We start from the raw sequence: 14,721 nt of genomic DNA on the forward strand, positions 1-14,721 counted from the left end.
CCTATTTCAATCCCCAAGACACACACACAGAGACGGAGTAAACTTTATACATTTCCATTTATTAACATTTAGTTTAGGAATAAATCATTAACATACAAAATACTTTGTTTTCTGCAGATTAAATCAGCTCCCCTCTTCCCAGTAGCTTGTCCCACTAGATCAAACTGCCACAACCAATACTTGTTAGGCCAGTTTCATATTACACTCCATTCCAGAGGACACTGCAATTCAGCAAACATTTGGGCACACATGCATAAGATCAAGCTCATAATTTAACATGGGTAAAACCAAACCACACAATTCAAGACCGTCTAAGACAGCGTTTCTCAACTGGTGGGTCACGACGCCGTTTTGATTGGGTCGTGGACATTGGCCAATTTTTTTTTTTTTTTTTAAGTCTGCCTTTTCATTTCATATTTAATTTTAGTTCAATTCAGATGATTGAAACTGGATTAGCATGGCCCCAGTTTAATTAAAAGTTATGACCAGTTTAACTAAAAAGCATATAGCCTGCCTGTGATTCCTTTTTATTTCATATTAGTTAAATTCAGACTATTGAAACTGGATTAGCATGACCAGGTTAACTTGTTTTATTATTATTATTATTATTATTATTATTAACTTGTTTAAAAACATATAGGCATGTAATTCAAGATAAGTCTGCCTTTTATTTCATATTTCATACAGTTCAAATAAGACTTTCTGAGCATGACCAGTTTGACTTGTTTAAATTTAAAAACATATAGGCCTGTAATTCAAGTCTGCCTTATTTCAATTGGTTTTTAGCCCTAGTTGCACTTCTGTTGCACTTTTTTGTTCATTTGAGGTTTATAACAGTGCATGAAGGCATTGTGTATTAAATTAATGCGCTATTTTTTGTGCAATAAATTTGAGTGGTTTAAAAAAAAATCTGAAACTTGGGTCGCGACTTCATGACAAGGAAAATAGTGGGTCCTGAGGCTACACCAGTTGAGAACCACTGGTCTAAGAGATAGGCTAAAGCACGTCAAGCCAAATCATTTCACCCATCTGTTCAGGGGTCGAAGCACAGCACACCACTAGGCCGTAAAAGATTAGTTTGGGCAAGTTAATACCTTGGGGAACCTATGGGTAATAAAATATAAATATATATATATAAAATATAATTATGCTGATTGCAGGAAACAGGAGACACACTAGACAGGACAAAAAACATGAAAGGAATGAAAGGAATGAAAATACAAAAAATTCCAATTTGGCCGACACTAGCCTACTGGCCCAAATTGGAAGAAAACACTAAAATTAGTCCTGTTACTTCTGGGTGCCTGATAAGGAGATTAATGGACAGTTAGTCTATTACAATGCTTCCAGCACTGCTTACCAGCCCCAGAGCTGTTGTGTGGCTTGTGCAGACGGCCATCAGGCCTCGAGGAGAAGGCTGGGAGCCCACAGCGTCCTGGCTGCGTTCAGCTGACTGCATGCATGCATGCAGTCAGCTGCAGTCTCGCCAGGAGGGTCGGGCTCCAGAGGGGTCCGGAGTGGAGGAGGAGGCGGTGTCAATGCGTCCTGGTGAAGTGGCGTTGGTGAATGACGCTGTTCTTGCAGTGACGTTTTGGGACGCTTCAGTGGACATGAGGAAGATCAGCTGTTCATGTTGACGTCCTCAGGCTGGGAGTCCGGCCGTACTCGAACTGGGAGGAGAGAGGAGGGTGGAGTTAGTGACTCTCTACTTCAGGGTTCTTTTCTAGATCATTTTCCAGGACTGTCAGTGATGATCCATCAGTCTATCTATCTATCTATCTATCTATCTATCTATCTATCTATCTATCTATCTTATTATCTATAAAAGGGAACATGTGGGCAATGTTTGTTGTTTCCCTGTTTCAATTCCCCCATCACCGATGATGTCATAAGACTGTTGATGTCATCAGATGTGAAGTTGTGACATCATCAGTGATGCCATAAGAGCAATTGTGATGCCATCAGCGATGAAGTTGTGACATCATCAGTGATGTCATAAGAGCAGGTGAGCCCATACAGTGGTCGAGCTGCAGGGTGGGCGAGGCCACGCAGTGGCTGAGCTGCGCATGCGAGCTGCAGGCCAGCTCGGCAGCCAGCAGCGTGGGCGAAGCTGCGCAGCGGGCGAGCCTTGGAATCGCGAGATTCCTAGTAGATTAATATGTTCCTCTCTGTGGAAATCTGATTTAAAAAATGTGCTATGCAAACACACCTACATGTAGCGATGGAATTTATACTTTTAGGATGGAATGTGTATTTGTGTAAACTTAATAAAAACTACTACAGTTACCAGTCCCCTATATTTACATTTGAAGGATAGCATAACTTACATTATTCAGAGGTCGTTGCTCGATGGCGTTTCTGATCTGGGCTCCTCAGTCAGACAGACAGATGACAGAAAAACCTAGATCTGCTCTCTCTCTCTCTCTCTCTCACACACACACACACACACACACACACACACAATCAACAATCAAATTAGTATTGTAACAGACTGTTCAGTGTTGAACAGTCTGGCTATACTGTTGCAGCTAAGCTAAATGCACTAACACGGCTCCTCCGCACTTTAACGTCACAAATAAACAAAACTGTGAATAATCCCACCGCTGATACCAATGTAGCCGTGTATTCGGGTCCGCCTATTCACACTTTGTTAAGAAAATAAACGGTAGTCAGGCTGTAACGTTATAAAAGGCTTGACTTTATTATCCGAATACCACAGCAGGACCACAACAACCCTTGAGTGAACACTAAACAGAGCCTCACATACAAACGCAAATAGATCACAACACTGAACAGTCCGTTACAGTAGTGATGCCAAATAACCAGATGGATTTATGAATGGCTCTGATAATATGTCATAGCATTACGATAAGTGTATCGCGTAACGATCAGGCTAAGCTAGGCTTAACGTTAACGTGATACATAAAGCCCTGAACCGAGCTGGCTAGTGGCTCATTTAACGTCGTTAGGAAAGTTACATAAGGGATTTAAATGCATGTGTTTGCCACATAAGTGATTCGGCAATCGGCATTGCTCTTGTTAGTTTAACAAAACTAATGAAAAGAACGTGAGCTTGTAGCTAACAACAGGAATGCCTCATGAGAGTATACCGCTAGCTAACAAAATGCCACCGGCGCCCGACTGTAATAAACGAACATTAATGTCTGGCCTCATGCATTTGCTGGTTGAACCATCGATCGACAGTATAATTTATCAACACATTATGCCATGGATGGTAACATTGCCCAGCGCATTCACCTTGATAAAGCATGCCAACTAATAGCTATGCTAACCTAGAAAGAGAAAGACCTCTTTCTAGGTTAGCATAGCTAGCCGAAAGACAGTTCCAATCGGAGGTAGCAAGCTAATGTTTACGACTAGTTAGCTAACAATAGCTAACGTTAAAGCTAGCAATTGTAACGTTAGTGAACAGGAATGCCACGATGAAACATAAAATAAACACTCAAAATACCGACTAACTAACATTAATCGCTGGTCTTGCGTTAGCCAGTATCGACAGTAAATACCATTGACAGTAAAACACATTGATAACCTGATAGCGTTAAACCGGGTGTCCTGTTTCAACCAGGCTATAGAGCTAGTCATACTATAGCGATTAAAAACCACATCTACCAAATGTCTAAACACTAATAACGTGACTATAAACAAATGTAACGATACCTGCTAACATGAACTGTTTGCGTGTTGGTAGAAAAAACCTTCTTCTTCTTCTTTTTTGGAGTTTGATGGCGGTTGGCAAACATATGTATGTGCATTACCGCCACCTACTGGAGTTTAGAAAACCGCCCACACGGGACAGCCTAAAACTAAAACAAATGCACCCAGAAACCACCCAGGGATATTTGATTGGTCAACATTATACTGGCTTTCTATTGGTTTATCTTTTTGATACTGATGTTTCGCTCTAAATCCAAGAGCAAAGAGAAAATCCAAGAGGAGAAATTCCAAGAGAGAGCACACTCAATTTGAATGGGAGCATAGACTGAGAGCACAAGCAGACAAAATCGAAGTCCGAGGACATGATATTTGAATGTGAGTGCATGAAATCTGTCCATAAAGAAAAGTTTTGAGCGCGAGCGTAAAGTTTTGAGCGCGAGTGTAAAGTTTTGAGCGCGAGCGTATAGTTTGAGGACAAGCAGAGTAAATCTGAGCACACGCAGGGGCTTTTTGAGTCCAAGGGTCGAAAATATGAACGTGAAATTGATAAATAATGCTCTCAAATTTCTTGAACACCCTCTTGAATATAGATTCTATTATAATTCCATACTAAATAGCCTTTTTTTTTGCCCATTTAGTCTGCCCTAGTAATTACAGTACCTCATTCAAAGATCCGGCTCTGTTAGGTCACCCACAGCCCTGTGGATCTTTCACTTCCTGAAAGATTCAGCGTGATCGCCCATAAAATAGCTGTGGCTGAAGCACACAATTTCTGCTCACTCACACACTCACAGAGGCTTCACATTCTTATTAGGATTATCAGATTTGGGTCAGGGAGGCCAAATCTCATCAAATGGGATCTTTGGATCTAATGTATAGTAAATGAGGGCTCCTCGATATGAAAACGACTGCTGTAGAGAGCTGTGACACAAGGTGAAGCCAGGCTAGTAGGCTACTGTGTCACAGGGCAAAATGCAGCTTCCTAAACATGAGGCTATATTTACAATCCGTGGGGTGGCCTGGGTTGACCCCACATATGGAATGAGTAGCCATGTGCCATCTCAGGACATGACCGACTGGCTGTGGCTATGAACTGGATAGGGACACCTCACTGAACCTGCTGCATGACGGAACACGTAACAGATCCTCAGGCAACACAAGACCCAAGTACACACTGCTGAAATTCAATAACAAGGGCCTGATCTCTTGATACGACTCCAAGAAGCACACTGCTATGCATCAATGGGCAGTTTGAGGCAAACTGATGATCAAGAAGGTTATGATGATTTGCATTAACCCAGTTAAATTAATAGTTTATTAGGGCTTCTTTCCAGTATTTTCAGGAAAGGATCTGGTGCTGAATTCAAACACAGCAGAGCATTGCTCTGTGCGGATTTTCTCTCTCTCTCTCTCTCTCTCTCTCTCTCTCAGAGTAACTAACAAGGAAGTGCACACAGTGTTCTTCATTGTATGTAATGGGCTGGCTTTCACAGATGTTACTTCGTTCTTCATTCCCACAACTGACAGTTCATGAAGCCAATGAGCTTATCAGCTGATCATGTGCTGCAGTTGCCACACAGACAGGAGGCTCTCAGCCAATCGGCTTGCTGCACACTTTCTTCGCTGCGTGCGACGACAGAAACAAAACAAAAACATGTTTTTTTTCTTATGAAATGTTGTTATGAAACGTTATAGGCTCATGGCTGTTTCTTAATCGGCACTGACCGTATCATGTATTAGAAACACATGGCAATTCACGGTATCTTTAGTTTGACAAAATGACAAACAATGAGAATGTGTGTGCCTTTTAAACCAGCTTTTGTTCTCAGTCACCACGTTAACGTTTAGTCAACCAAAACAGTTGCTGGTCAGCTCTCGCTGCAGCGCGATTAACCTCAATCTTTAGCAGTAACGTTAGCCAGCTAGATAAACCACAGGGTGGAATGTCAGCACGGCATGGTTTCGCCAAGTATCTTCGGTTTCACTAACGTTAATTCTGCTAGCCAGAGCCACAAAACAGCACAAAAACAACACTGTCCCCCCCCGCGTGTAACGTGAAACTCCCCCGAGGCTAAACAACATCACACACATCAAAGGAGAAGACGCACATAAAATATGGAAATTGTGCAAAAACGATGTTAAGTGACATAATGTATGTAACGTCACGTTAAACCCCGAGCCAACTAACGTTAAGGTTAGATAAGTGACTGGTTACTGCTCGCAGTGTCTTGAACAAGTTAGCGTTAGCTTGTGCGGGCCCGAGTGCGCCATCATCAAAACAGAGACAAAGCAGGTTAGGCAAGCTGGATGTATCATGTTAACTAACGCTAGCCAGCCCGCAAGCCATATGTTAACTAGCGTTACTACAATACGACACGCTAACGTTAGCTAGCTAACACAAATTGTCAATATGCCCTTGCGAAAATAAATTGCCTAACGCTAAACAGAACGTCACTTAACAAAAAGACAAATAAAATGCTCACAACGCCGTGTCGCATCAACTCAGTCCCGACTGGATGCACTTCGGTTCGGATGCAACGATGGTCAGTGACAGCGGGTGGCAAACAGCCTTGTGATCTGGTTAAGTGCTAACTATAATTATTTGGGGTGAAAAGACAAACTAATGACGAGCTGCTGTCTTGACGCTGCTGAAGTGGAAGAAGAAAGAACAGCTGAGAGAGGATGTAAACACAGGTCACGTGGGTGGTGTGCAAAATGTTGATGGGAGGAAGCGCTGTTGCACACATAGGCTACTGCAAGCTGTCTGTCTATCTATCTATCTATCTATCTATCTACAGTATCTATCTATCTATCTATCTATCTAACTATCTAACTATCTATCTATCTATCTATCTATCTATCTATCTATCTATCTATCTATCTATCTATCTATCTATCTATCTATCTATCTATCTATCTATCTATCTATCTATCTATCCCTTCATTGGCAGCTCAATTGATAAACCTGATGCTTGACAAATCACCAGAGGCAATAAATGGCATCCTCTTTCTGTGTAATAATCTGACAGGCCCACTGTGAAAAGTCTGCTCATTATCAGCCTTAACTTTGCCTTAACCCGCTAATTAAATTATAAGGCTCCTGGAGAACTCCTTAACCTTGCACATTCTTCCCTATAGGCAAATCCTCAATTTGGCCTGCAGAGTTTCCAGGAAAGTTTAGGAAGGAAAGCATCACAAGTTTTTACCGGGAAGCAGCCAGCAGATATAAGCAGGTCAAGGCTATAGTTTCTGTCAACAAGGTTGTATTTTTGGAGTACCGGTAGGCTACATGTATTTGCAAGTTTCATCAGTGGCTATATAGTTACCTTTCAGTGAGCTCGCTTCACCTCATGTTACAGGAAAATACCACTTGCTTCACCTCATCTTAAGATAGACAGTCACCTACTTTTAGTGAAAAGGGTTGTACAAAATACACAATTCAAGCTAATTATGTATTTTCATCCTGGAATCAATCAAGGCAACGATTGAACAATTAACAGTTGAATTAACAATTGAACAATTCAATCTGTGCCCCAGAAATGCAATTATACGCTCCAAATTGAACACATGCTTTTGCACATTCATAGCTAGGGCAGTAATATTTTCATCCACAGCACTTTTGTGGATGTTGGATTCCAAAATTCAAGAGTTACCTTTACCTTTCCACCAGTCAAATTGCTTTTTAGAATAGACAAGAGCCAGAGTGGTTAGCTGCCAAAGTGGATGAGTCAACACACTTACCAAACTTACAAACAAAATTCATCCAGTGACTTGTTGATGTCACACTCTTCTAGGTAGCAAATATGTAAGCACTTTTTGCAGTGTAAGCCTGAGGCTTGCTTCTTGACTTTATCAAGATTCTTTTTTACCTTGTTCCTCACTAATGGGTAGGATAGATTAATCACGTCAACATTGAGGTAGTGTATTGAGACCCCAAGTCTAATGTTGTTCAAAAGGTCTTTGATTATGCAACCGATCAAGAACTCAATTATACTGTATGGAGACTCATCTGAGTTCATTCAAGTTAAGAGTAGGCCTAGGGATAGGCTACCTGCTAATGAAAGATGTTACTCGGTCATGACCATAAACAACTTGATATCAACAAGACCAGCACTTACTCCTATCCAATTAACGGTTGCTGCAGCATCAAAAATCAATACTAGGCTATGTAGGCTAATATAATATGTGACATTAGTATTTCAGCTACTCTGCACTTCACATAAAAACAGGATCCTTGATTTGGCCGCTGTTGGTTCTGATAGTTAAACCACTAGCTGGAGAGAGATCGCATGGGTTCTTGCCTCAGCTAACCCTGCTATCTCTCTCCAGCTATAGTGGTCTGATACTAACACACCACTAGATGGAGGTTAGCTGAGTCCAGAACCCAAGACTGTGTATGAGGCTGTCAAGCAACTTTATATATCTGTATATCTGCAACCCCCCCCCCCCCCCCCCCCACACACACACACACACACACACACACCGACCACACTCACCCACGCACAGCATCCATTGAATGTGGATACCCTGTGTGACATGACAGGAAGCAGAGAGTGCAGATTGTGTGTCAGCCAACAGTCTCACATTTTGACAATGAAAGTAAGTGATTTGCTGTGTCTGTTCCCCTCCACAAACTGAGCCTCGGTTTAACTGATAAACTACCTTTGTTTCACTTCATGGCTAGTGCCACCTTGAACTCATTTTCACTTAAATGCTGTTCAACGTCATGTGGAAAAGTTCAAACCACATCCAGAACATGTGCAAAAACATGTCTTTCAGTGGAGGCTGAACCTAACCTAAACCACCTAAATAGCTTGCTTAGCCTACTTTAGACTGACTGAATCTGAACCGCATGAATTACATCATTGTTAATAGTATCAAACTGGTGGAAGTTACATTAAGATAAGGTCTTTCAAGGACAAATATAACCAGTAGTTTTTTACAGAACATATCTATGTTTGTTTATTCTTGGGCCTACAGTCAGTATCACTGACTGGGCTGGAGATCACAACCTTTTTATTTGCATCTGCATTCACTAGTGTTGTAACATTAGCCTACATAAATAGAATATTTTAAAATAGTCTATGTCTAAGAGACACATACTGTATTTCTAAATATAATACTGTATTTTGATTCCTGTCCTCAAACAGCTCTTGGGTCTGTACTGTAGCTGTCTGGTTTCTTTGATGTAATACCTAACCTTCACCACCAGGTGGTAGTAACGCCTAAGGAAAGCTTATGCGTGTACATTCCTTGTTGACTATAATGAGGTTTGGTGAGAAAGAAACCACACAGCAACCATTTGAAAAGTTTATTTCTACCATACACAAACTGTACAACACAGCGCATATCTGCTTATTATGAAATAGTAAAAGTAATAGGAAGTTTCAATTTACAAACTACTTGAACTGAAAAAGCATTACATTTTAATGTAAAAGAAAATACAATACAATTTCATCATATCATACTAATATCGTCCCACACAAAAGAAGAAAGAAAAGAAAACACATTACAAAACATCAAATACTAACAGGGAAAAAATAAATATTATTCACAAACTTCCTGAGCAAACAATGTGTGGTATAAGAATTAAATATAAGAAATTATTATAAGGATTATTAGGCTTAAAGAATGTTTGATTCAATTTTTAAAAGATTAAAATTCTTTAAAACATATTGACTATTTGGATAAAACACAGGGTCTTACATTTTCTGTAATTTGGCTCTTTTGCTGTTACATTTTTTCTTCTTAATGGTAGGCTACATGTCTTTGATTTCCTTTGCAGAATGAGATTGAAATATATTGCTAAAATGAATTACCATATATTTTTCTTCTTCTTGGAGTTAACCTCGTGTGAAACTGAGACATGTAAAGTACAGTGATATGAATACAATGTCCCATTTCCTTGTTTTTTGTTGTTGTTGAAGTCTAGGGCAATGTGGTGAACTAAAATACAAAATAATTTAAATACAAAAGTGCAATCGATGCAAACAAATAACTGATTAGCCAACAAATATCACTTGTCTTTTAATTATTATTATTTTCATTAAATGATTGAAACTGATTTGCAAGTTGTAGTGGCAGTCAGCTCAGGTTTTCAAATAGCTACTTTTTAAATCTGCCTACGTTTTACAGTAATTATCACACTGTAAGACTTATTGAAATGTAAAGGCTTAATGAGCAATTTAAGATAAACAGGAGCAAAATATTAAAACATAGGAATAGATGTTTTTGTATGGTGGGGTGAGTTTTCTTATAATTCACTCCTTGCTTTTTTTCCTCCATGCGAACAAAAGTTTAAATAAACACCACTTTTCAATCTCAACTGTGATATTTCAAAACCTGACTTTGAGATTACAGCTACTGAGACAATGGAATTCAAACAGTCATCAGGAACATTTCCTCCTATGAAAATAATTGTACTGTATAATAAATTAGACACCATCCACATAATACTGTCCTACCACAAAACATAGTACTCGTATATTTTTATGGATTCATATACATTTAGGCACATACTATTATGCACACTCTCAGGTGTGTGCACAGAAGGCAGTTTAATATCTATATATTTCAAGAAAAAGAAAGACATCTTGACAAAGTGAATTTTGATTTTCTTCGTTCTAGCGACACGTTATGGAAATCAGAATCTGGCATTCAGTTCACTGAAAGAAATTGTCACTGAATGACGTTGCATTCTGCTCAGTGTCACACTTCCTGGTTGCATTCAGCCTTTAACATTACTGGTGAAGAAAAATGTACAGTACAGGTGCTTTGCATTTTTTGATCTCCGTGTTCACTTTGTCTTACCATACATTCAGTTTCCAATAAAGAATAGAAAGCAAAAGCAATGCTTAAAAAATATTTATGCTTGGTAGTTTTGGTAGGTTTTTACTTTGAAGGGAGATCCTACTCATCGTCTGATATCGGTTTTTCAACACTAGATGGCGAGAGTATGCCATGAAATTGGAATGTGCTTCTATGTCATTTACAATGTGCAGAACGTCAACAGATTTATCAATATTAAGCATTTACAATCATAGAAAAAAATAAAAAAATCAAGGAATAAATACACTGATGAACAAATATAATAAATAGCGATAATATCATAATGACATGAACACATACAGATTCAAATCAAGCAAACCAATACAAAATAATTAAGTGCAAGAGAGGGGTAAAAATCTCACCGGGATAAACATATCAAGTGAATGCAGAAACGGTAAAAGCATTACAAATCTGGCTGGTAATTTTCTCAGTGCAGTGTATTTACGGAGGGGGGGGGGGGAGAGACACATTTCCAAAGCCTTGTCTTACACATGCAGCCAAGCCAGCACTCTTCAGGAAAATAGAGCTATCTAGTCCCATTATCTCAAGTCAAAGAAACCTCTTGGTAGCTCTACAGCTTAGACATGGATGCCCTTAATAGCCTGTTTGATATTATCCAAGAGGGCCTTGCACTCTGGAGAGTATTCATGCTCCGAGTTGTTGTACATATCAGTTAACGTGTTCACATAGGCTTCAAAATTATGCTCACTGATGGGTCCCTGCAACAAAAACACGTTTGGCTATTAGTAAACAAGCACAGCAAAATGGCAATTGATAGAACATGTTGATTTCGTTCAGGAAAGCTGAGAAATGAATGGAAAGTGGGGACCGTGGTCAAGGCTTACTGTACCATTTGAGGCAGCTGAATGTCTGTTAGACTGTTCATGAGAGCTTGGCTAAGGCGGGCCAGCTCCTTCAGAAGGCTGTCGTTGTGCTGTTCGATCATCTTGTTCTCCTCTTCAATGGTCTTCAGGTTACATTCCATAGATGAGATCTGCTTTCGGATAGGAAAGGAACTCGTCACATCTCAATCAAAGCCGCCCGCGGTGTTTCAAACAAACGTCTCAGTCTAGATCCTTACCTGGGTTTGGAGCTGCATCATGTCTGCTTCTATTTTCAGGTTGGACTCGTTCAGTTCGTTTATTTCGTGATCCAAGTGTTGGACGTCATCTTTGTTTTCAACACCTTTGGAGGGTTAAAAGGGAGAGATCGGTTTTAAAAAGTTTATAACGTTTAAAACCGGAAAACAAATCTGTGGACTCATTACTGAGAATCAACAGCTGAATTCCACTTTGGGATGCCAAGATAAACGTTTCCGGTGAAATGAATTACCATACGCTGTACAGTAAAACACTCAACTCACACCATACATCAGTGATTCTCAACCTTTTTCATATCAAGGACCCCTGATTTAGTCCACCTTGGAGCCACGGACCCCCATTTGATGAAACATTTTTGTATTGTCAGATATGATGTCCAGAATTAGATAACTGTTTTATTTTTTTGAATAACAATAATAATAATAAAAAATCGAATCAAACAATCAATTTGCTGGGAACCTCTTGGAACCCCCTCGAGGACCCCCAGGTGGTCTCCGGACCCCACGTTGAGAACCACTGCCATACACTATGTCAGAGTAGCTTACCACTACTGGCTTTCAGTTTGATAGTCATCATCTCCTCTCCTGAGTGCTTCTTCTTGATGCTCTGTGCGTTCAGCGGGCAACCAGACAAGCTAGTTGAAAAGTCAATAGATGGCAATCTTAGTGGGGGAGAATATGACAACAAACTTGAGGATCAAGAGAGCTGGTGAACGGGAATAAAATGCGGTATTGTTTAGACTGGAGATAGAATGGAAAACAAGTGGTCTCACCTTCTGTGAGTGACAAACACATTGTTGGCATGTCCCAGGCCGTTGCAGCCAGGCAAGGGGCAGTGGGGCAGTTCCTGCTTATTGGCCTTCCAGGCAAAGGGCAGCCCGTTGATGGACGACTCCTTCTGTCTCTTGGCAGCGAGTGGACAACTGCCCGCGCTGCGATGGGACGTGTATTTCCCCGATATATGCCCCTGCCCGTCACATCCAATTACTGGACACCTGCCACAGAGACAGACAAACACATTTGGTATGTTTTGTTGTATATTATGCAGGCTAAGTGTGTTTGGGTTGATTCACACTAGGATGATGTCAAGTGACTTGTCACTTTGCTCAGTGGTTCTCAAACTTGTCCGCATCAAGGACCCCTCAACTGACACAAATGAGATTAAACGGACCCCCAGTTGATGATATGTAGTCCCAGGGTCCCCATCTGATACCATCTTTGCTTTTAGATGTTTTACAGATAGTGTATGAAACCCATGGCCAAAACAGTCATACATTCTGTCATTGTGTTACTTATGGATGTATTATAGAGAAAATAAATTATCCCCGGACCCCACTTTGAGAACCACCCTCTTAGACTACATACAGGGAAAATGTTTGTGTCACTAACTGGCATCGCAAAGTATCCTGCGTCTAAATAACACTGAAAAAACGCACTGTTCCCATGCCACAGACTGAGCAAAGAAATTTAACTGCACATAAAAATGACAATTATTTAAGTTTTAAACAACAAAGAAAGTAAAGGAAAAAATGCTGAAGCCAAATCATTCTGTGAGAACACCTCTCAGTAACTAGACCGGAAGATTTGTTTAACCATTACGTTGATTAATCCAGCCAAATGTTGATTAAAAATGAAGTCACCAAAACTAGAAATGGGCTCAAATATAATAAGTTACTAATCCAGTCAAACTTCAGGTAGAATTGCAGTAGAATGAATGTTGTGTTGAATGTATACATTTGGAGCTTAGCCTACAGATGTTTGTGCTTGAAAACATAAGCACAACTCTTGCTGAATGTCATTAAGAGTTTGTCAGTCGCATCCCCAGGCCTGTTTTCTGCAGGTCAGTAATGGAGTGACATGAATTACAGATAATTGTCATGTTTCCTCTCATGTGAAAGAATGTAATTTTGAGGTTGCTGACCCCTTCCCTTATTGATAAAGGTGAAAGGTCACCTGAGATGATACAAATGGCACACACACACACACACACACACACACACACACACACACACACACACTGTGGAGTGCTGCTGCAAAAAGCCTGTTTCAGCATTTTGCTTGTCCACAGAACAGCAGCACTTAGAGGACAAAACAGCCCCATTACTTACATGTAGCCCAGGTAGGGAGCTTGATGCAAGGCACCAGGACAATGGAGGCATGATGCCATATGGCTCAATATTTACAATAATCTAGGGACATTTACCCCCCCCCCCCCCCCCACTCTCCGCACCCCCCCCCCCCCCCCCTTCTCTCTTAATGTGTATGAGATCTATTCCAGTCTAATTCCTAAGCTCATGCCCTTGCATTAGTAATTAAAAAGAAAAAAATAATCAGTGTCCAGATGTATAAGTAAACAAGGGCTCATATATCGGACTTCGGATTTAAGCAGCAAATCAATCACATTATTTCCCCCCCAATAACACTTTGAGAGAGTCTAGAATGATTACGCTTCAACTGAGCGCAATGGCATAGACATAGAGCAACGGAACATTTTCTTCATATAGTGTAATTACCAAGAAAGCACTCAGTGACGAGTGATAAGCCAGATATTTCCATTCAGACAATAGCGAAAAATTACAAAAGCCGGAAATATCCCCCGTAAACATGTTGCTAATCCTTGGAAAAAATAATTCACTAATGTTGCGACGAGAGAAATGTTATTTTCTTTGTTTAACTTAATGGCTTCCAGATATAATGCCCTTCTGCACAAACCCATGATGACACAGTTTCATGATACTCTCTCCACTTGATTTTTGAATTCCACAAAACGTTGACAGCATGGGCTGAGAAGACTAGCTTACTTAATGTCTTGCTCATCTTTTTCATCCTTGTTTGGTGTGAGCTTCAGGCCTCCCTTTCTGGCACGTGGACATCCTGACAAACTAGACGAAATAAAAATAAAAGATTGGGAGAAAATATGGATGAACATTATTCAATACTATTCAGGGCTGACGCTAAAATATATCTCGGTGTCAGGTGTGGAGGTTATAGAGTTTCTACAGCAACCTAAAAAAAAACAGTGTTAATCCTCGTAACCGTTACCTACCATACCCGAATTAGCAAATAGCAACCCATCCGTTTGGCTGTAATGCGGTATTAAATAGCTGTATTGATAT

At 40.3% G+C, this 14,721-nt stretch overlaps 2 protein-coding genes across 2 annotated transcripts in view; both read right to left on the minus strand.

Annotated features, from left to right (window-relative positions):
* The window catches only part of pcmtd1 (protein-L-isoaspartate (D-aspartate) O-methyltransferase domain containing 1), a 30,334-nt gene extending 24,018 nt beyond the window's left edge, over positions 1–6,316 (minus strand). The window contains exon 1 of the mRNA XM_083653853.1: positions 6,162–6,316. The gene's annotated coding sequence lies outside the window, so the exon portion shown is untranslated. The remainder of the gene's footprint in view (positions 1–6,161) is intronic.
* A 4,768-nt stretch (positions 6,317–11,084) lies between these two features.
* Positions 11,085–14,721, minus strand: part of st18 (ST18 C2H2C-type zinc finger transcription factor) — a gene marked incomplete at its 3' end in the record, with an annotated part of 49,593 nt that continues 45,956 nt past the window's right edge. Inside the window, exons 18-23 of the mRNA XM_083653552.1 lie at positions 14,407–14,487; positions 12,379–12,600; positions 12,152–12,240; positions 11,588–11,691; positions 11,357–11,503; positions 11,085–11,225 (exon numbers count right to left, since the gene is read on the minus strand). Of these exons, the coding sequence (XP_083509678.1) occupies positions 11,085–11,225; positions 11,357–11,503; positions 11,588–11,691; positions 12,152–12,240; positions 12,379–12,600; positions 14,407–14,487 (784 nt within the window). The remainder of the gene's footprint in view (positions 11,226–11,356; positions 11,504–11,587; positions 11,692–12,151; positions 12,241–12,378; positions 12,601–14,406; positions 14,488–14,721) is intronic.

Source organism: Poromitra crassiceps (assembly GCF_964638095.1).
Source record: "Poromitra crassiceps genome assembly, chromosome: 17".
NCBI classification, from domain to species: Eukaryota; Metazoa; Chordata; class Actinopteri; order Beryciformes; family Melamphaidae; genus Poromitra; species Poromitra crassiceps.